This window comes from Rhodnius prolixus, unplaced genomic scaffold, assembly GCF_049639745.1.
Source record: "Rhodnius prolixus isolate KJV_2025 unplaced genomic scaffold, Rpr scaffold_6, whole genome shotgun sequence".
Taxonomy (NCBI): domain Eukaryota; kingdom Metazoa; phylum Arthropoda; class Insecta; order Hemiptera; family Reduviidae; genus Rhodnius; species Rhodnius prolixus.
Window position 1 is genome coordinate 39,208,310 of NW_027411634.1, and position 21,223 is coordinate 39,229,532.

General features: G+C 35.0%; 1 protein-coding gene and 1 long non-coding RNA gene across 6 annotated transcripts in view; one reads left to right on the forward strand and one right to left on the reverse strand.

Annotated features, from left to right (window-relative positions):
- The window catches only part of LOC141460404 (uncharacterized), a 326,313-nt gene that overhangs the window by 104,754 nt on the left and 200,336 nt on the right, over positions 1 to 21,223 (forward strand). For 3 of the 5 annotated variants that reach the window (XR_012461978.1, XR_012461980.1, XR_012461981.1), the window contains one exon: positions 16,982 to 17,125. The exons of 1 other annotated variant lie outside the window; for it this stretch is intronic. This is a non-coding gene — a long non-coding RNA (uncharacterized lncRNA). Of the gene's footprint in view, positions 1 to 11,782; positions 11,925 to 16,981; positions 17,126 to 21,223 lie in introns of those variants that run through there. One more of the 5 variants, XR_012461982.1, reaches the window with a different exon arrangement.
- Positions 16,076 to 21,041, reverse strand: LOC141460393 (uncharacterized). Its single transcript, XM_074140324.1, has 5 exons — positions 20,078 to 21,041; positions 19,815 to 19,914; positions 16,991 to 17,095; positions 16,415 to 16,570; positions 16,076 to 16,260 (listed from the first exon to the last, which is right to left on the reverse strand). The coding sequence occupies exons 1-5, from the start codon at positions 20,956 to 20,958 to the stop codon at positions 16,204 to 16,206; spliced, it is 1,299 nt and encodes a 432-aa protein (XP_073996425.1). The 5' UTR covers positions 20,959 to 21,041; the 3' UTR covers positions 16,076 to 16,203.

Sequence of the window (21,223 nt, forward strand, 5' to 3'; positions counted from 1 at the left end):
CTTTTTGTGATGTCTTCTAATGAAGATGAATAGAAGCTTTTATTCAGGTGGCACTTGTCATCTACTTGTATGCTGCTCTGTGTTGTTTTGTATGAACCACTTCCGTTTTACCTTTCTTCCGTGAGCTGGAGCTCTTTGTCTCACCGAGAGTGTAGAGACCATCTCACTTTCTCTCTCTCCGTACATTCCTTCCTCCTCTTCATCGCTCTTTGCCTTTTCTTTGTCTTTTCTTTTATTTATTGTTGATTCTATTTAAGACTGCGGACAATGATTTAGCATCAATTCAAAATGTTGTCGGTATTTTTCCTAGCGCATGCGCTGTAAATTGAAGGTAAAAAAACTAGTCCTATTTTTTCCCCCCCCCAGATAGTCTTATTTCTGAAACCTCTGCTACTTCTTACTGATTTCTGTCTTCTTCAGTCCAGCAAGGCAAAGGGCTGTTAGCTTCTTGTTGAACTAACTTGTTTATTCTAGCCCTTTCTACAGTGGCACTATTTTTTGAATATGCCATTTTAAATTGCCATGAAATTTAAACACAATTTCTGCTGCTTGTCCAACAACATTATTCCATTTCTTCGCTGACGATGCCTATATTATTGATCTTGTATTAACATTAATTAAGCTCCCATTAACGTTCTGCAAGACAGGAAAAGTTTAAAAGTCAACTGCACTAAAAGCAAAAATGTTATTTCCAATCTTCGAGGAAAATTCTCTCACCAATACTCTTCCCACGGGACTGTTACACCAACTGACCGACCATTTCGTACTTTATCTTGGACTTTATCCTGACAAACGTCTCACTTCGTATCCTCCATATAAGGTTGACTTAAGACTGTACTTAACCTTAACAGACTTCTACGAGTTCTTGGCCGTCGCTAGAAACTCATACTTTAATAATACGGATGCTAGGTTTAGGATTCAATCAGGTATACCAACTCCTAGCAGTCCCCGTGCTTCGTATGTTTCTAGCCAGTACTTAAACAAAAAATTACCATCGCTCTGTTATATGCACCAAACTTAAACCCTATATATTGATCTCAAAATTCTTTTTGAGATCAATAATTAATTTAAAAAAAACAGTCCAAAAAAATTGATTCGACATCAAATAATTTTCAAGGTTTTAAAATTAGAAATAAAGAAATACGATAAGTAAAATAGAAACAAACGGAAATAGCTTTTCGAGCTCTTTTGTAGTAAATTTCTTTTATGCATAAAAAAATATCCTGTTTATTTTTAAGGTCAAAGTTTTCGACAATGGAACTTCATCTTGTTGCTATTTAAATTCCAAATTCTAATAAAATAATGGTCTACAAAATTAAATTTTTTGGATATTACGAACAATGACGCATTCCTCTGTGAAAAAATTTCAATGAATTTATTAAGTAAAAGTTAAATGCACTTGTAGATTTATAAGGAGCCAGTTCTAGGGGCTCATTGTGTCAGTAGAGGATGTGGTATCTTTAAACCGGATTACATAGAATGCATTAAACTAGTCTACACGAGGATACTTCTCTTGTCTTCTCTATTCCACCTCTGGACATTTCTCCCTCTCTATTAACTACTACACTAGGTGAGCTACCTTACCTGCGTTAATAGCATGTTAAAAGTCAGTGGCTCGGCATATTGAAAAGATCAAACTGCAAAACTTCAACTTGTATTTACTTGAAAATATTTAGTTCTTCTGTTGTTGTTTTTTTTTTTTGAAGTTCCTTGTGTTAAATAATGATTTTCTTTAAAATTTCGATGCTAACAATACCGGATGAATGGGGGAAATTTTGAGAATCTCATTTTCCGGATGCTGTATCATCTGCTCTTAAGGAAAACATCAATAGTGATGGGCACAGCCTTGAAAAATCTCATACCACTTTATTTGAGAAAGGTGTTTTACATCCCCGTAGTAGGGGAAAATGGACTAGCCACTTCTTCAGGAAGCGTGGCGTCCCTGTGGGTAATCCCAGCCAAACAACACTAAACAACCTTTACACTTAACACAATGTTATGTGTAGGGCCATTGTAACAAGGATATGTACATCTGCTTCGGTTTAGCGAACTCACATGGTTCACAGTACAGGTGCCTTCGAATCTAGGAACTGGTCCTTAATAAGGAGACACTTTACTCCCGAATAAATCTAATCTAACCTTTTTTTTGGCAGGTTTTGGGAGAAAGGGGAAGGAAAGGGAGCACACAAGGTGCCTGGAGACATAGATATCCCTGATTGCTACTCTCGTCCTAGAACCTAGCCCTAAGCCAGGTCGTCATGCGACTCTTGGGGGGATAGAGGTGACAGTGACGAGTACAGAGCTTCAGAAGTACTGGGCGCTCTCTTAGAGTGAGTAACCATTTCTGACCAAGCGCATGCTTAGGGACCTGGAAAGCCTTAGTTATCCTACCCTTTCTTGGTAGAAGCGGGATGGTTCCAGTATGCTGGCTCTTCTCTTTTTGCTTGGGGTTGTCCCTGACAGCCTGAGTGGGTTACTAGGCGTTGGGTGGGACACATCTCCGTCCATAGCAGTTGGATGCTGAGCTGCCTGCAAAAAAATAAGAAATACTTTACTTTTTTAAAAACTATTTTACTGTTCTGCTACATCACAATTGTAAAGATTTCATTATAAGCTAAATTGCAATCACGTATTCTACTCAATACCAAGAAGTTACCATTCATTTGATTGATTAGCCAGCTGGATGTCCTACTAGATTGTATACTTCATGCTACGAAGCAGATCTTGCATTGCTAATAATTGGCTTAAGACGTGTTAAATGGACTTCTGTCGTGCACCTGTAAGATGAACAGGTGATTTACAAATGATTAATTACAAAAGATGTTTTGTTTTTACCAAGAAACTTTCTGTTGCATTATTTTTTAGAAGAGATGCAACTCATTGCACCGTAGTTTTTCTTGAAGATGCTCCTACTTTATTTTACCAATTATATTATTTGCGTTATTTATTTTTGCAATAATGAAATATATTGTCAAACATGCCCTTCAAAATGTTGAAGATTTTCGATTACGCTGGATTACGTTCTCTTTGAACGGAAATGAGGTTATAAAAATTGGTCTGCATGTATTTTTTTATCTTCTTCTACCAACAGTACCGTTGCTGATAGGGAGTTTATTTACAATATCACATAACATGTACCGCTGTTCGTAAAACATGTTATTACATCCAAATGCAAATAATTAATTAAATAAACTACAATATACATAATAAAAATAAGTGATAAAAATAAAAATTATTTTCAAACTAAAAGCAGCTAAGCAAAAAATAAACTTATCGTGCTAAAGAGGAAATGAAGAAGCTTTTATAAGATCAAGAAGGCTGCGCATAATCTAACAAAACTTTGTATCATCTTAGATCAGCTGCGACCGACGCAGGTTAAGATTTTCATCGTCTGTTAACGGATGTGGCATTGAAAGAAGAAGAAGAAGAAGAAGAGCTTTTATCTAGTTACAGCATCAGGCCTTCGTAGATGCCGTTATACACAGGCAGATCACCTGCGCGGCTCACAGCTTCACATCAACCAAGTAAATAAATATTAATTAATAAAATAAATAAAGAAAAAATATTAAAAATAAAAGAATAGGACAGAAGAATTGAACCCGCATCAAACATTATTTTACCTTAAATCGGTTCCAGCAGATTTGGCGCTTGTTGTTCAATGTTTAGACGGGGGTCCAGATTGTGAATCTGTGGTGTTTTTTAATAATCATAACACGAGTGTAAGTTACCCGCATATAACAATCTGGTGGCTCTGTTTGGAACGTTCCTCTGGCACACTCCGGCACATCTTGCCTATATATCTTAAGTGTTTGTTACACCGACACAACTGACCACCAAGAGGCGGCAGGTGTGCCCCACATATCTTTTGTAAAACCTTCATCCAGAATGCAAACTGCTAATTATTCATTCACTTCAAATTTATTTGCATCTCTTTATATTACTTGTTCTATCGTAGTTATTTTTTTTATTTTTTTTATTGACATTTAAAGCAGCTTAGTTTTACTTTATATTTAATAAATTTTTCTTTTATTATTTTCCTAGAAATTCATGTGAAAAGATGGCGTGGGTTTTATAATCGAAGCATAGTGGGTGGGTTGAAAAAGTGCAATGCTTGATCGATATTAACAGCTGCACTAAATAGATCCATTTCATTAAAGTGCATTTTTTGTTCTCTAATAAATTGCCATGTTGAAGAACATCTTATCTAATGAATTTTTATAAATCTTTTCTTTTTTGAGGTAGATAATTCAGACTTGGTTCTTTTATTATTCAAATTTACATCATCTTCTAAGACTTTTATATCTTTTATTTATTTTAAATTTTTATCTAAAGTAAAAAGTGGAATTTTTTTGTTTTGTTAAAATGACTTCTTTTGGGATCAAATTGGCGTTTTTGAGGCTGTAAATAGAGTTTATCGATTCTTAAACTGATAATTAGAATGATTTCCTTTGTATAGTCTTTTGGAAATCGATATAGTGAATCGATAGGCGAACACCTACTCGAAACCGGTACATTAGCTAGGATCAGAGGTCGCCAAAGTGGTCTACATAGACCTCCAGTGGTCTATTTAACAAAAGTAGGGGGTCGATCTGAGCCAGGGGGGTCGAAGGATAAACAATTTCGAACTCAATATGGCGGAACCTTGCAAAGAAACACCAGGCACACCTATCTCATTAATTAAGAAGCAATACTGTCGTTACTTTACTTAGTATTTAATAAATATTAAGGTATTTAAATTTCAACATTAAGATATTTTTCATAAAACTATTGCACACATAAATGTTGGGTACTGCAATCCAGTGAAAGCTATAAAATATATTTGCAAATATGTGAACAAAGGAAGCGATATGGGAGTGTTTAGAGTGGGAAATACAACTGCATCTAACGATGAAGTCACCCAATATCAACTGGGACGCTTCATAAGTAGCAATTAGGCTGTATGGCGTATTACCTGAATATCATTTTCCATTCATGAACGATATTCAACGGTTGTTCATTTAGCAGAAAATGGACATCGTGTGTACTTTACATCAGAAAATGTACGTGCAAGAGCAATGTCACCACCTCCAACAACATTAACTGAATTTTTCACATTATGTAGAAATGCAAGGACACTACTGTACTCTGAGGTAGGGGTAATTTTATTGTTAATTTTCATTTCGATGTATTTATACATTTGGTCATTAATAAATTATGTTTGAGGTATCAAAACTGTCTTTTTGTTCAAACACAGCAACGGGTGAACGGGTACAGCTAGTTATTTTAATAAAATGTTTAAAAATCATAAAATAAATGTACAAAACTCAGCACCTAATAGATAGTTTTATTTTTAATTAACTGAAAATTACTTTTATGGGGGGGGGGGGGTCGATGGAGATTTCTGTAAAATTATATAGGGGGATCCATGATCAAAAAAGTTAGGCGGCCACTGGGCTAGACGATGATATAACATCTGAAAGACAAATAACTGAAAGACAGATATGAGTAACAACTAACTATTAAATACAAGTACAGAACTAACCGATTACAAAACTTAGAGCTTTGTGACTTTTATTGTTGCTGAGAGAATTCAGTCTGTTCACATAAACACTGATACCTTATTATTAAGATATTTTCTTCGAAACCAGAACCAATGGAAATTCTATTAAATCTGATCCATAAGACCAAGGAGAAAGTTAAGATTTTTCTCAAATGGTGGTGACAATTTTGAACGCCTTCCAAGTAGTCTGTAAAGCAGTTTCGCACGTTTTGTTATTGCTTGTCCTTCTAAGTCTAAGTATGTGGGTACCATGTGAGGCGATAGTCTAAAAAGAGCCCAAGATAGCGCCCCAGATCTGTACCTAGGATGAGGATTGCTGTAGAAGAAGACCAGGAGATCAGGAGCCCCGCTCCTGATTAATGGTTAAACCTAGCATTTCTATGGGTTCATTTTAATTCGCCCTCTAGCTGGCGAATCAGAGCTGACGTAGACTGTGTGTACTTTGCTGATTTGTGAAGCATAAGTTTTCCTCGCACAGAAAAGCTTTGAGATTATTTTCCCTTACAAACTGATGGAAAAACCAAGCAATACACACACCACTGATAGAGTTCCAAACATTTATCTTCAGAATAAATTTGTTTAGGCAAACTTCCAAATATAGTTTTGTGAATTTTTAAATCTATTATTAATGGCTATAAAATTGTTCACTATTTAATAGAAATTTATATATTCTAAAATAAATATGTCATAAAATTAAAGAAAAAATAGATTTTTTTCTCTTCAAAGATTAAAATCATGCTCTTTTTTAAAGAGCAATATTCTCAAAAAATTTAAATCACTCCATCTCACTCACTCCATCTCTCTTGGACGATTCGACTATTTTTTGTATTTATTTCTTTTTATTAAAGAATTTATGCAAATGAGTTAAATCCAGTTTCTTTTGTCTAACACTTAGAAGCGAATGCGGGTATCACAGCCAATATACACTCATACGAGTATATATATATATATATATCTCAAAAAAGGGGAATGGCGTGACCTTAATAGAATTGAATCTTAACTCTTTTTTTTGGCTATTCACTTTAATCAGTTTCTAAATACGCACATCATTACAGCATCTAGATTTTAAATTCTAAATTCTGTAAAAAATTACCATACCCATCTAATTAATAAACAATATGAGCTATTGTTAAGGTTGAGTTAAAAATTTTTTTTCAAGACTTAAGTTGATTTAATTTAAACCCAATAAATTGTTGTAATGGTTATGAGCGTTCAGGAGGAAGTCAGGGGAATTGCCAGTTCGTGGACCTGGTGTAGGCTATTGTGCTATTTGTTAGGAAATCGGTTAAAGAAAAAGAACCCAGGAGAAATTCTGTGCTTGGGCAGAAATCAGATGACTCTGATTACAGTCCTATTCACGGGGGACTTATTAGCTCGAAACCGTTGTGTGCAGATTGTGTTAGGATGAGGAGGGAAACGGCCTCTCACCTTGCGCTATGAAACCTTTAGAACTTTCGAGCTCAAAGGAGATAGTAGCGCTAAAAAAGAGCTAATAGGGAAAGTCCTCAACCTCATTTAGTTAGGGAAGGTTTCGTCTACTAGATCCAAAAAATGGGGAAGGTACAGTAAGTCTCTTGTGGCGCTGCAATCGAGCGGTTGAGCTAGTAACCTTAGGAACTATCGAGACCAAAGGAGATAGTAGAGCAGAAAGAACTAATAGGGAAAGTCCTCCACCTCTTTTAGTTAGGGGAGGTTTTGTCTACTTGATCCGAGAAGGCACAATAAGTCTCTTGTGGTTGCAGTACCGTGGGGCATAGGTCTCGCTTTCTAATCTTAATCTTCTTAGAAAAATGTTAATAGTTAATAGGATGAAAAGTTAATGCCAGTTTCAGTCATTATAAACTGCATTATACCAAGCTATCGACCTAGGGACTAGGTCATCTTCAGGGCTGTGGAACATATCTTACAGTGTGTTAACAATTATATTACCAATTAATTATAGTACCATGAATATGTATAATGTAAAGAAAATTTACAAAAATATGTTCCACAGCCCTGAAGATGACCTAGTCCCTAGGTCGATAGCTTGGTATAATACAGTTTATAATGACTGAAACTGGCATTAATTTTTCCATCCTATTGAAACTATGATTCAGTCACCAAAAATAATGAGCAACAATTAGCTAATAGTTAAAACTGTTCCGGTAGGACACTTGTATAAGTCGAACAGTGCACTAAAAAAGCGTTGAAAAAACATCTAACTTTGACAATTTTTTTTTCATTTTTTCTATAAAAGATAATATTCCCAAATTTTCTTTATAATATAGGGCAAATCCTCCTTTATAACTGTATTTTTTTTTGCAACAACCCTAAGGTGTAAGCTTCCGCGTCCTCCGCGTTTAGCGCACTTAAATTTGGGTGTTGCTCAAGTCACTCTAGAATTTGTTTGTCGTAGATAAATTGATTTCCGGATTACGTCAGCCCGTTACAGGAAGAGGAAGCCGTGCAATGTGTTCACGATAGTTTTTCTTAATTTTTTTTTTTTTTTTTAGGAGTAGGACATGCGCAGTAAGGCAAGTCTATCTTGTTAGTTTTGCGTTTCGCACAAAGGGTTGGTGTTGATGTTTAGCCCAGTAGTTCTCAATATAGTGCCCAACAATAAGAACAGAGAGAGCGACCTTTAAGGGTGTGAATGGCGGCCCTCGGCTTTGATCTTTCTAGTTTTTTTTTTTTTTTGACACCCATTTCTGCACCTTATTTACAGGGGACCCACAATGGTTTCCAGACCACTTCAGACTGGAATCCTTCGCCAGTCTTGTACCGCCATAGAACGGGTTGGAGAGTTTTGAAAGATAGTTCTGAACTAGCGATAATTGTTCGGCTTGTCAGTAGCACCAACAGTTTTTCTGAAGACTAGAATTTTTGTTAAAGCCATAGTGTTGTTTGATGATACGTTTTACTTTATTGTTGTGGGAAGCTTTTGTTAAAAATGATTGTGTACAATAAATAAAAGATTCTCTGTTCTTTTTTGATGCCGTCTTTTCTCACTTTAAGCTTTTGGTGAATTGAGCAAACACACACACAAAAAATAAAAAGAATACCAAAAAGAAGAAAGTGAACATTTACAGTATTTTCCGTGTAGTCCGTTTAATGAGTCGTGAAATTGTCTTTCTAAAGTCTGGCCAACAATAAACCCAGTGTGGCCAACAATAAACCCAGTGTGGCCAACAATAAATACACTGTGTAAATACTCACTACATTTTACTTTCTCAATTCAGTAATTACAATCTTAATTTTTATAAACGTTCTTTAAAAAATGAAAAAAATACGTATCGGGTAAGCCTTCATTGTTAGGAAGCGTAAAGTATGTTTATAGTAAAGTATGTTAGGCGGTTAGAGGCTAGAACCGCAAAGCTAAGATGTATTGCGGTACTAGGCCTTGGATTTTATTTAATGGTTAATATGAGAAATTTATAGTAAAATGTTAGGCGGTTATAGGCTAGACCCGCAACGCTAAGGTGTATTGCGGTACTAGTCTAGCCCTTGGATTTTATTTAATGGTTAATATGAGAAATTTATAGTAAAATATGTTAGGCAGTTATAGGCTAGACCCGCAAAGCTAAGATGTATTGCGGTACTAGTCTAGCCCTTGGATTTTATTTAATGGTTAATATGAGAAATTTATAGTGTTAGGTGGTTAGAGACTAGACCCGCAAAGCTAAGGTGTATTGCGGAACTAGTCTAAGCCTTGGATTTTATTTAATGGTTAATATGAGAAATTTATAGTATAGGAGGAGCCATCGGTCAGAGATAATCACTCTTCTGGATCCTCCAAACAAATTCTTCCAATGGCGCCCTCTTATGATATACCAAAGATTGTAAATCTCAAGACTCACTAAGAGCATCCCAGATTTAGGGATTAGGGATCCGCCAGCTGGTTACATTATACCTAAACAAACAAAACAGAAGATATACCAATCTTTGACCATAAAAATGGAAAAAAATATTATAAATTGTTAATAAGCAATAGCCCTGAAGATGACCAAGTCCCTAGGTCCGTAACCTTGGCAACGCAAAAAACAATTATGGACTGATACAGGCAATACCTCTTTATTTCTGTTAGAATAACAATGACAGCCAAGCGTATTTTCGTTGTCCTTATATATAACGAAAATGATAATTGATAATTTTATTAAATAATTTTTTCTCTGCAAAAAATGGAAATCACGATTTTGATAAATATAAAAAAAAAATATTAAAAAGATTAAACGTTTTGCATCATCCGGTTTAATAATCATTCTTCCGGCAGTTCAGACTAAGCTGTGAGAATTAGTTTGAGTGGGTATCCGGTAGAAATGGTGGCGCCATCTCTTAGACTACCATTGGAACTTACTTCCTTTTTATCTTACTTTATCGACGAACTTCGTTATTCTTTTTTTCTTTTTTTTTTCTTTTTTGTATTTATTATTTGTATCACTAAAATTATTTATTTATTTTTTATAAATTATTCCTATTTTTAAATATTTTTCTTTCAAATTATAAAAAAATAAATTTTTAATAATGATAATTGTTTTGCTCAAAAAGTTGATTGAAATTTTCAAATAAATTTTATTTTATTTTTTCATATTTTGCTGATAATTCTAATTATTGCTGATGATTAAAAAATTACGAGTGGGCTTAAAAAAATAAATAAATAAATCTTTGTATTTTTGTTTGTTTGTTCGTAAATTTGTTGCGTCATTGTTTGTTGCGTATGATCTTACGCTCGGTGCTTCGGGGACCGTCTAATCAGTTTATTTAATGAGATATTCCAAGTTAAGTAACGTTCTAAGTGAGGAAAAAATAAATGCCAATTTCAGTCATGATATTCACTTATTGTGCACGGAGCTATCGACCCTAGGGACTAGGCCATCTTCAGGGCTTATTGTCTGTGTAATATTATTGTTTAAGTTGGTGTATCCTCTGTCCTTGTCTGCTTATAAACTGTAAGCTCGAAAGCTGCGGCACAATAAATGAATATACTGACTGAAATTGGCAATTATTTTTTTCATCCTATTGAAATAATGAGCAGTCATTCTAAGTGACTTTAGGAAGAAAGACTGAGATTTGATAGTGTACTTAACGTGGACCATAAAGAATTGTTTAGTTTACAGATAAGTTTAGGGGGTGGTTTGTTTAGAGAGGGCTGGGGGCTTTTTTCTGGGGGGAGGGGGGTTGGCCGAATAGCGAATTATTGATTAACAGTCTTCTAGTAAATTACTTTACAGTGTTTCAGTGATTGAAATACGAGGTGTGGCTATTGAATAACGAGACTATTGCTGTAAAACATTATTATCACCTTCAATATACACCACCACTCTATCCCTACAACGCTCCATGCGAATTTACCATTGTTTGAAACCGTGCTGGAAGTCTTTTTCTGTCAGAGCACCTGCATGACACGTGCCGCTTTTTCATTCACAGCTTCATAGCGGACTGAAATCGTGTTCCTTTTAATGGCAGATTTGACTTTGGGGGGAACAGATCTAAAGTCACATGGGGGCCAGGTCGGGCGAATAAGGCGGTTGGCCTAAAACTGGGATGTTTTGTACTTGGCTACGTCTTGACAGACAATGCAGTGTGAGCCGGCGCCGGTTGTCTTGATCGAGAATCCATGATGACTTGTTCTTCCACAAATCGGGTCGTTTTTTTTCCTTTACTCTTTCACGGAGTTGAGCAAGCACCTCACCGGTAGTAATGTTGATTAATTATAATCGGATATTTTCATCCATTTTGGACGTGAAAGGGCTTCTTCTTCGACGTCTTCTCAGCCATCTTGGAAACGCTTGAACCACTCAAAAACTCGCGCAGGTGATTAACATTCATCGCTATAAACTTCTTTTAATAAAAGATCAAGTTTCAGTAGCGGTTTTTACCAAGTTTTGTTGTGAAATTTCACGACAATTCGTTGCTCTACTACATGTGTAGTATCATGTGTGAAAACGAAACTAACACTTCTTACACAAACGACAGTTCCGGTCAGACAGATTTCTGTACAAACACGTGAGACGCTGCACAATCGAAAGAGAAGGCTTTACGCTGCACAACTGACAGGTCGTTAGGATTTAGCGGCATGCATAGTTCTTCTGTAGCCCAGCATCAGTCTCGTTATTTAATAGCCACGCCTCGTATGAAAGGATCTGTACTGAGCAGAATCGGGGGAATATGCCACCTAAGACAAGTACGAAGAATTTTTTTTTTATTTACCTTTCCAAACTTTTTGGCAATTTTTCAATAATGTCCCACTTTGTTTGGAATTTCCATGATGTCCTCTGTTGCAGTATTTCCTGCCACTTCGGAGAACGGCGGGTAGGTGCTGAGACATGTTGCGGGATTTGAAGTAGACGAGTAATTGTCTTAGAATGGGAGGCAGCCAGTTGTTCCACTCTTTGGACCAGAAATTGCCGTAGGTATAACTTAGGTCACCATGCTTACGTCTTTCTTCGTAATTACGGAGAAATTCGGTGCACACTAGTTTATTTTATCCAATTCAAGTAAAATTCCTAGTTCCTGTGTATCAGCATGGTTTACATCGATAATTTAAGACATCTCCTAACTTTAATATTCACATTGTTTTCTTAGACCACCTGTCCCTTACTAAATAAATATTTTGTAAACTTTCTAGATTATTGGTTGACAACAACAAATAAAAATTTGAAGTAGGAGGTACATGTGTGACATACTTTGGATTTTAATTATTAAACTTTAGATTGTATCAGCGATCTGTTTGTCACCATTTCAGCAGGTGTTTGTTTTGAAAAACTTTTAATTTATTTAAATAGACAATGACTTCTTTGGATAAAGGTGTTGTACTTGTTAACATATAGTGGTACCTGGGATTCACACCGTCTAATTATCTATACTAGAAAAGCTATAATTATGAAAGTGTTGGATGATTTTCAGAAAACGTTTTTCTCATTACAAATGAATTCAAATATTTCGTATGTTTTTTTTTCCAGTAAATTAAGAATTATTATTGACTGGGACATTTCAAAGTAGGTTAATCCGATAGGAACATGTTGAGGGTTTTTGTATTCTATTTTGTAGTCCTTCTGGATTAAGAAAAGAAGTCTGGGAAGCGAGAGTGAGGTAGAAATCTGTACACCAAACTGATTAAAGTCAAGTAATTGCCTATTTTTTCAGGCGAGCTTTACGTCCAACTACCTAATTAGGTGTCGAGGACGGAGGCGACTAGCAAACATATTTTACTATAAATTCCTCGTATTAACCATTAAATAAAATCCAAGGGCTAGACTAGTACCGCAATACATCTTAGCTTTGCGGGTCTAGCCTATAACCGCCTAACATACTTTACTGTAAATTTCTTTTATTAATCATTAAATAAAATCCAACGTCCAGACTCGGGGAACCCACTAACCAAGAATACATCTTAGCTTTACAGGTCTCGTTTCTTAATCGCTCGGCTACCGTGGCACCTCACCAAACTGATTAATCTACCCCTAATTGTGGGTGCAAGTCCGATCAGGGATACAATAATCAATTAGACGGATAAAAATTAAACCTATCCCTGCGGGCCTATGCACTTTTTAGCTATAATTTTAGCCCAACGGTTTGTTTACTTAACATAATTCGGTGTTTTAAATTTAACTCTAATAGTAAGTAGGTAAGTTAGAATAATAAAACAGCTGGAGCGGGGGTTAGTGGTCTCGAACGTGGTTTTGCAAGTAGGAGACCCCCAGTTCGAATTCCTAGCTGATAGTGCAAGTTTTTATTTGTTAAATAATAGATTCAGAAGTAAAGTATCTGCGTTTTAGCTTCCAGTCCACGACACCTAACCGGTAGTTGGACGTTATGTCCCGCCTGAAAAAAAATAGGCAATTACTTTAGTTTTACTTGTAAGTTAGCAATGCGTGACTCTTCTATTTGTTAATGGCAATTTATAACAGTTTGGTATTTCCTTTTTGGCCAAGATCATTGTGCTAGGATAATTATTTTAGGAGTTAGTCACTTGTACAGGAAGTGAGTAATTATATTTTGTTTTATTTTATGGATGCGATAATAAAATAAACTCTTTTCTTATTAGGTATTAGATATTGACGCCACGGTAGCCGAGCGGTTAGAAGCTAGACCCGCAATGCTAAGATGTATTGTTGGTTTAGTGGATTCTATTCTCGGGGTCTAGGCCTTGGATTTTATTTAATGATTAATATAAGGAATTTATAGTTAAGCACGTTAGGCGTTTAGAGGCTAGACCCGCAATGCTAAGGTGTATTGTGGTACCAGTCTAGGCCTTGGATTTTATTTAATGGTTAATATGAGAAATTTATAGTAATGTTAGGCGGTTAGAGGCTAGACCCGCAAAGCTAAGGTGTATTGTGGTACTAGTCTAGGGCCTTGGATTTTATTTAATGGTTAATATGAGAAATTTACAGTAAGGTATGTTAGGCGGTTATAGGCTGGACCCGCAAAGCTAAGATGTATTGCGATACTAGTCTAGGCCTTGGATTTTATTTAATGGTTAATGTGAGAAATTTATAGTAAAATATGTTAGGCGGTTATAGGCTAGACCCGCAATGCTAAGATGTATTGCGGTACTAGTCTAGGCCTTGGATTTTATTTAATGGTTAATGTGAGAAATTTATAGTAAAGTATGTTAGGCGGTTATAGGCCAGACCCGCAATGCTAAGATGTATTGTTGGCTAGTCTAGGTCTTGGATTTTATTAAATGGTTAATATGAGAAATTTATAGTAAAGTATGTTTGCCGGTTATAGACTAGACCCGCAAAGCTAAGTTGTATTGCGGTACTAGTCTAGGCCTTGTATTTTATTTAAACGTTAATATGAGAAATTTATAGTAAAGTATGTTTGTTAGTCGCCTCCATCAATGATTACTACGAACTTCCTGATTTGGTAGTTGGACGTAAAGCCGGCCTGAAAAAATAGGCGAATACTTTACTCAATGCTACTTTACTCTCGTCTTATCGAGTTTAGTTTCTACTAAAAGATTGTTTTTTGAAATGCCATTTCATTGTGTTATGAAATTTTCAAACCTAGATAATTTTAGTAACAATTAAATACATTTTAAATTAAAAAAAAAAAAAAAGTGTTCGAAAATTAGAATAAGAGGAAATCCGAGAGTTCCGGCCAGATAATCTATTAGAGTTACTTCCTTTTATTACCAGTGGATTGGAGTAGGGTAATTTTTGGTTTGAGAGAGTTGTCAAAAAGGAAAAGGATCAGCAGGTGTTATGGTCCAGACCTAGGGAAACTGTGCCCCCCCCTTTTGGAGATCATCTCGACCGGTGGCACCTTGGTCACTTCCCCCCTCCCTCCCAGCCATAGAAAGTGGCAGGTGGACCTTCCTTTTTTTACTATTAACAAATAACATACACATAATTATTTATTTCGCTTAACCTTTTATTATTTACAATATATACATATACATATTTATATTACATAAATTGCATTACATTTATGCATACATTGCTAGATTATCTGTGAATATTATTACAACATAATCTGTAACACTAAGTACGTAAATATTGTTTTGCTGTATTAAATATTACGATCGATAAGTATTGCTGAAATTATTGCAATAGCAATAAGGTTTTGCTGGTTTCGATTGATTTTGCACTTTCATCCATAATCAGAAGTTGATTGTATAGACAATTTTACTTCCATTCACAGTAAGAAATAAAAAAAAAAATAAAAATAATCTGGAGTTAACTCACACGATTTTCTCTTACTCTCCAGGTTCTAACCCAGAGATTTTCTCTTACTCACAAGGTTCTAACCCAGAGATATTCTCTTACTCTCAAGGTTCTAACACAGAGATTATCTCTTATTCTCAGATTCTAACCTAGAGATAATCTCTTACTCTCCAGGTTCTAACCCAGAGATTTTCTCTTTCTCTCAAAGTTCTAACCCAGAGATTTTCTCTTACTCTCAGATTCTAACCTAGAGATTTTCTCTTACTCTCAAGGTTCAAACACAGAGATTATCTCTTATTCTCAGATTCTAACCTAGAGATAATCTCTTACTCTCCAGGTTCTAACCCAGAGATTTTCTCTTACTCTCAAAGTTCTAACCCAGAGATTTTCTCTTACTCTCAGATTCTAACCCAGAGATTTTCTCTTACTCTCAAAGTTCTAACCCAGAGATTTTCTCTTACTCTCAGATTCTAACCTAGAGATTTTCTCTTACTCTCAAAGTTCTAACCCAGAGATTTTCTCTTACTCTCAGATTCTAACCCAGAGATTTTCTCTTACTCTCAAAGTTCTAACCCAGAGATTTTCTCTTACTCTCAGATTCTAACCTAGAGATTTTCTCTTACTCTCAGATTCTAACCCAGAGATTTTCTCTTACTCTCAAAGTTCTAACCCAGAGATTTTCTCTTACTCTCAAAGTTCTAACCCAGAGATTTTCTCTTACTCTCAGATTCTAACCCAGAGATTTTCTCTTACTCTCAAAGTTCTAACCCAGAGATTTTCTCTTACTCTCAGATTCTAACCTAGAGATTTTCTCTTACTCTCAAGGTTCAAACCCAGAGATTTTTATTTTACTTTCTAACTTTCTGTGGTGACAAAAGAAATTAAGTTCAATTTTTAATATTGTATTTTCTACCAAATTTCAATATTACAATCAAGTGATAGTGTATAACTATTTAGGTGCATACATTTATTGGCAATTCCACTGCAGTAGGTGAATCTTTGGTTATCGACACGTCATTCTGAGCTAGTGGCATAAATTAAGTTAAAATAAGAATAGCCAGTGCTCATTATCTGTGAACAATAAACATTTTATTAGTTATTTAGAAATCCTCCAACTAGGAGTTTTTACTATGGAAAATGGAACAGCTAGACTCCTGAGCCACGAAAATAATATTCAAATATTTTTGATATAATAATGTAATATACATCATGTTCTAATACTTACATTAGCAAATGTTTCAAATGTAACCGGAATTAGACCATAGCTCGTAAGCGTAAGTGATTTGAGCGCTCTTGAAGACATTATCTGTATATAGATCACAGCATCTTTAGGCGCATAAATCCAGTCTGTAGCGTACAGTGCTTCTCGGAGGTTTTCGCTCTTTGGAAAAGCAGGAAAAATTGAAAATCAGTTTTCATATTTATTGTCTACTTTAGTTTCAATATATTGCATAAAAATTTTAGAAAGATTTAGAATTCCGCGTTGGTATTGTGCTTAAGCAAGCCTGATGTGGTCGGAAAGATGAAGAACAATGTTCGATCTTTGTGTATTGAGTTTTGATTGGTGGTTAATACTGTCACAAGTTAGCAGATAATAGGGTTCCCTTTAGGAACTATTTTGTAGTATCCTCTAACTTACTAAACGTTCCTACAAGGGATTGTTACAGTTTACTAGCAGGTGTCAGATTATTTATTTGTAATTGAAGTCAACTGAAATTTTTTTTCAATCGAATTCTATAATATTTCTAAAATAAATACAAGAGTAAGTTAATTATTAATTACTATTTTCTAGAATACTCACGGATTGTCTTACACGTTCTGCGAACCAACATGCGAGTAGCAAGGTCAAGGATTCTGTAATAAATATTCCTACTACGGACACGATCAGGCCAACTTGTCCTCTGCCCTAAGGGAAACGAAAGCACATCTTAAAATTGTAAGATTATTGGTTAAATTTCTTTAAATTAATGATAATTTTTTCAAAGTTCTTCCTGTAGGGATGAAATGGGTAAGCCATTTCTTCAGGAAGCTTGGCGTCCAACCACGATATGTACAGAGGTTTAAAGACTTCGGTAGGCTAAAGATTACGCTAGATGTTTTTCCAGTAGGGTTGCTCATTCAGAATGTTCGGCGTCCTCTTCGAGTATCCCAGTCTAACAATACGAACATCTTTCTTAATACGGCCAATGCGAAACAATACCCGTTGATTAGCGATCTTTAGGTAAATTTGAGGAGAAGCAGCGATCGAGCTCACTGAGAAGTCGCTGAATTGAAGCTCTTCTCCAAGTATGGATATTAATCAGAGTTCGGCACTGATTTAAAAAAAATTAAATTCTAAATTTAATTGATTAAATTTTTTAATTAATTAAATTTATTTTTAATTTTAATCAGAATTTAATCGGCGAATTTAATCGTAATTTTAATCATATGACAATTATTTAATCAATTAAATTTCAGATTTAATCGTTAATCAAACTAATTTAATCATCCACTTTTATGGCTTTTCAACCAATGGTTCCAACCACGTTTTGGCGAGGCCGTTTTTCTAAGCGTCTTCAATAAATACTTTACGGTTAATTTTTGTAGACTTGGACTACTTCACGAGTCTTTAGACCAGTAGAACAGCCACAATATTACTGAATTTCATGACCCAAAAAATTTTCAACATTTTATATCTTCTATATTTATAGATCTGTGCACAAAATAACTATAGTTTATAATTGAGAAAAACAAAGTGTACAAGTGAACAATATTCCATATCAATACGTGGTTCACAGTGGGAGATATAGAACAGCCACAATTTTACAGAATTTTATGACCCAAAAAAATTGTCAATTCTTTATATCTTCTACCTTTTTAGATCTGTGCACAAATTAACTATAGTTTATAATTGAGAAAAACAGTTTTCAACCCTTTATATCTTCTACCTTTATAGATCTGTGCACAAAATAACTATAGTTTATAATTGAGAAAAACAAAGTGTATAAGAGAACAAAATTCCATATGAATACGTGGTTCACAGTGGGAGATATAGAACGGCCATAATTTTACAGAATTTCATGACCCAAAAAATTTTCAACCCTTTATATCTTCTACCTTTATAGATCTGTGCACAAAATAACTATAGTTTATAATTGATAAAAACAAAGTGTATAAGAGTATATAGAGCTACGTTACAAGCACATTTAACCATGTTTACCACTCACTAGACTTATATACGGTCTACCGGAAAGTTCTGTCCGTTTTTGGGAATAAAACAAAATACAAATTTTTCTTACCAATAAACTTTATGAAATAATATAATTGCCTTTATTATTAATGATATCCCGCCAGCGTGAGCGCAATTTATGTATTTCATTTTTGAAAATTGAATTATTTTTTGATGCGAGAAATTGAACCAGTACTTGTTTGATATCTACTTCATTTTTAAATGTTTCGCCCTTCAATAAATTTTGTAAGGACAAAAACAAGTGATAGTCGGAGGGTGCTAAGTTCGGGGAATATGGTGGATGCACAGAATTTTCCAGCCTTGTTCTGCAATTTTTAGACGAGTCTTTAAAGCAGCATTTGGCCTGGCATTATCATGATGCAGTATGATGTTCTTCCTATTGAACATCGCCGGCCTCTTTTCTTGGACTGCTGTCTTTAAATTATGCATTTGCTAACAATACTTTTCGTTCGGTTTTAAAAGCTCATAATGTGTAGGTCCTCGAATGTCCCACTATATACACAACATTCTCTTATTCAGAGTGAAATTAGGTTTACAGGTGGAAGGGCTAGGTTTTCCGGGTTCACAATATGTCCTTTTCCTTACGATGTTTTCGTAGGTAATCTACTTTTCATCCCCAGTTATCATCCGGTTCAAGAAGAGCTCGATTTTGACCTCGAACTACGGATTTAACCCCAATAGACTATTTTCAGAGGAGATATCTAAAAAATAAAGTGTACAGTAACCTTAATCCCTTGGCTTCAATCGAAGATCTGGAATATCAAATAGCTCTAGCCTGCCTAGATCTGGTTTGTTCCATTTGAAAAAAAACTTAGATACTGTATCTGGGGGAAATTGGGGTTTAAAAAATGGGTCAATTACTGAAGAAAACTAGATTTGATTAAATACGTGTTCTCTATTTTTTTTGAAATTTCCCGCCGTTTAAAAAAAATGTGGGTGGAAAACATAACTCTGGTCACCCTGTTCATAAGTCTATTGAGTCGCCAACTAGGTTAAATGTGAGTGTAAGGTAGTCCTATCTAAGTATAGTGAGTGGTAAACTTGGTTAAATGTGAGTGAAAGGTGGTCCTATGTAAGTCTTGAGAGTCACCAACATGGTATAGATGAGACACCAGACTGGTAGAATGAAGGTGCCAGGTTTGGGAAAGGTGATAATATTGATAGAGAAGAGGCACCAGCTAGGCGGAATAAAGATGTATTGGTCCGATTCTGGTTTAACCATTGGCAATGTTTGGTTTTAAAAATTTAATCACTTAAATTTTGATTAAATTAAAAGTGAATTTAATTTTAATCATGATTAAAATTAAATTCACTTTTAATTTAATTGTTTTTTAATTGATTAAATTTTTGCCCAACTCTGATATTAATAAATTAATAAAACCTATTCTTTACTTACATATACTAACGCAATCCCTGCTAATGCCACAAGTATTGATGAGCCTATGAAGTTCACCAACAAAGGCACGGATAGGATAGCTTGTAGATCTAAGAAATGTCTGAAAATTTATTACAATTTTAAACAATATTTTATTTAACATCCGGTTAAGAACTGGCTAGTATTCTGCCATATTTCCGGCACAGTACGAGTATTCGTACAATCGTTGTAGCTGTTTTGTTAATTCCTTTTAATGAATGAAATGATCTATATTTAGCACTGACCTTATTATCCTTTGATAATGTATAGCATTATCACGCAGATTCCGCTTGTAGCAGCTGGCCATCTCTTTATCTTCACGAAGTTTGGTTATGTCAAGTTTTCTTCTTTTCGATGCAGTCTTATTGAAAAGATTTTCCGTGCGAGATGGTAGATGGTTCAACGAGTGGATTAATAGCTCCATTTCCAGATGCAGCATGTTGGTGCTTTCTAAAATCATCGTCAAGGCAATGGCGAACATTAAGCCAGCCCAACTAGCAACAACCAATTTGACCAAGATTGTGAAAATTAATTTAAAATTGGTATCAGTTCCATAGGGAATCCACGTGTGTACTGGGATATTCTGTGACAGACCACCAGGTGAATACGTTTCATATTGAATATTCCTTATAAAGCGGTCGATTAATGGACCAATTTCAACGAATAATGCCACAGCAATGGAATTGATTGGTGGATATTTAATGGTCAACTTACGATAGAATTGGTAATCATTTTTCACCTTTTCTCTATAGATTTCTCTTTCTTCATCGTAAGTATATAATCCATGATGAATGGCTTTGAAAATACGAGCAACCTTTTCTCTGTGGAGATAGAAATAGAATAGCCAAAATATTGATAAAAAATATAACACTAAAAAGTGAAAACTTTGAAACATAATTTTCAAATCATTATCAGTGTGGAACATGGTAATCAAGAACAGTGTTGCCTGATAGGTTAACATCGTAATCATCACGAATACGTAGGATGTGGTGAAGCATTTCTCTTTTACTGTGTCCATTCTTCTGTAGAAGCCGCTAATCTGAAATAGAATGCCATAATCTTTTCGTACAAATTGATGTAGATTTTCATTGTCTTCGCTGAAGTAATTTTGCAAAAATTTCTCCATAATTTTGGTCCAGAATTGGTTGAGGATGCACTTGACTACTTTCCCATACACCACCAAAAAATGATGCTAATCTAATCTGCCACTCTGGTTTTATATAAAAACAAAAGTCAATAACCAATGACGAGAGACAACCCAAATTTTAATAATAATGTACTGTCTTATTAAAATTTTAACACTTTTATGTCTGACTATGCAACGGAACGACTGTTTTGTAACACCTGTCCTTCTGAATTAATGGCGAATTTATAATTATGATGCAACCTTT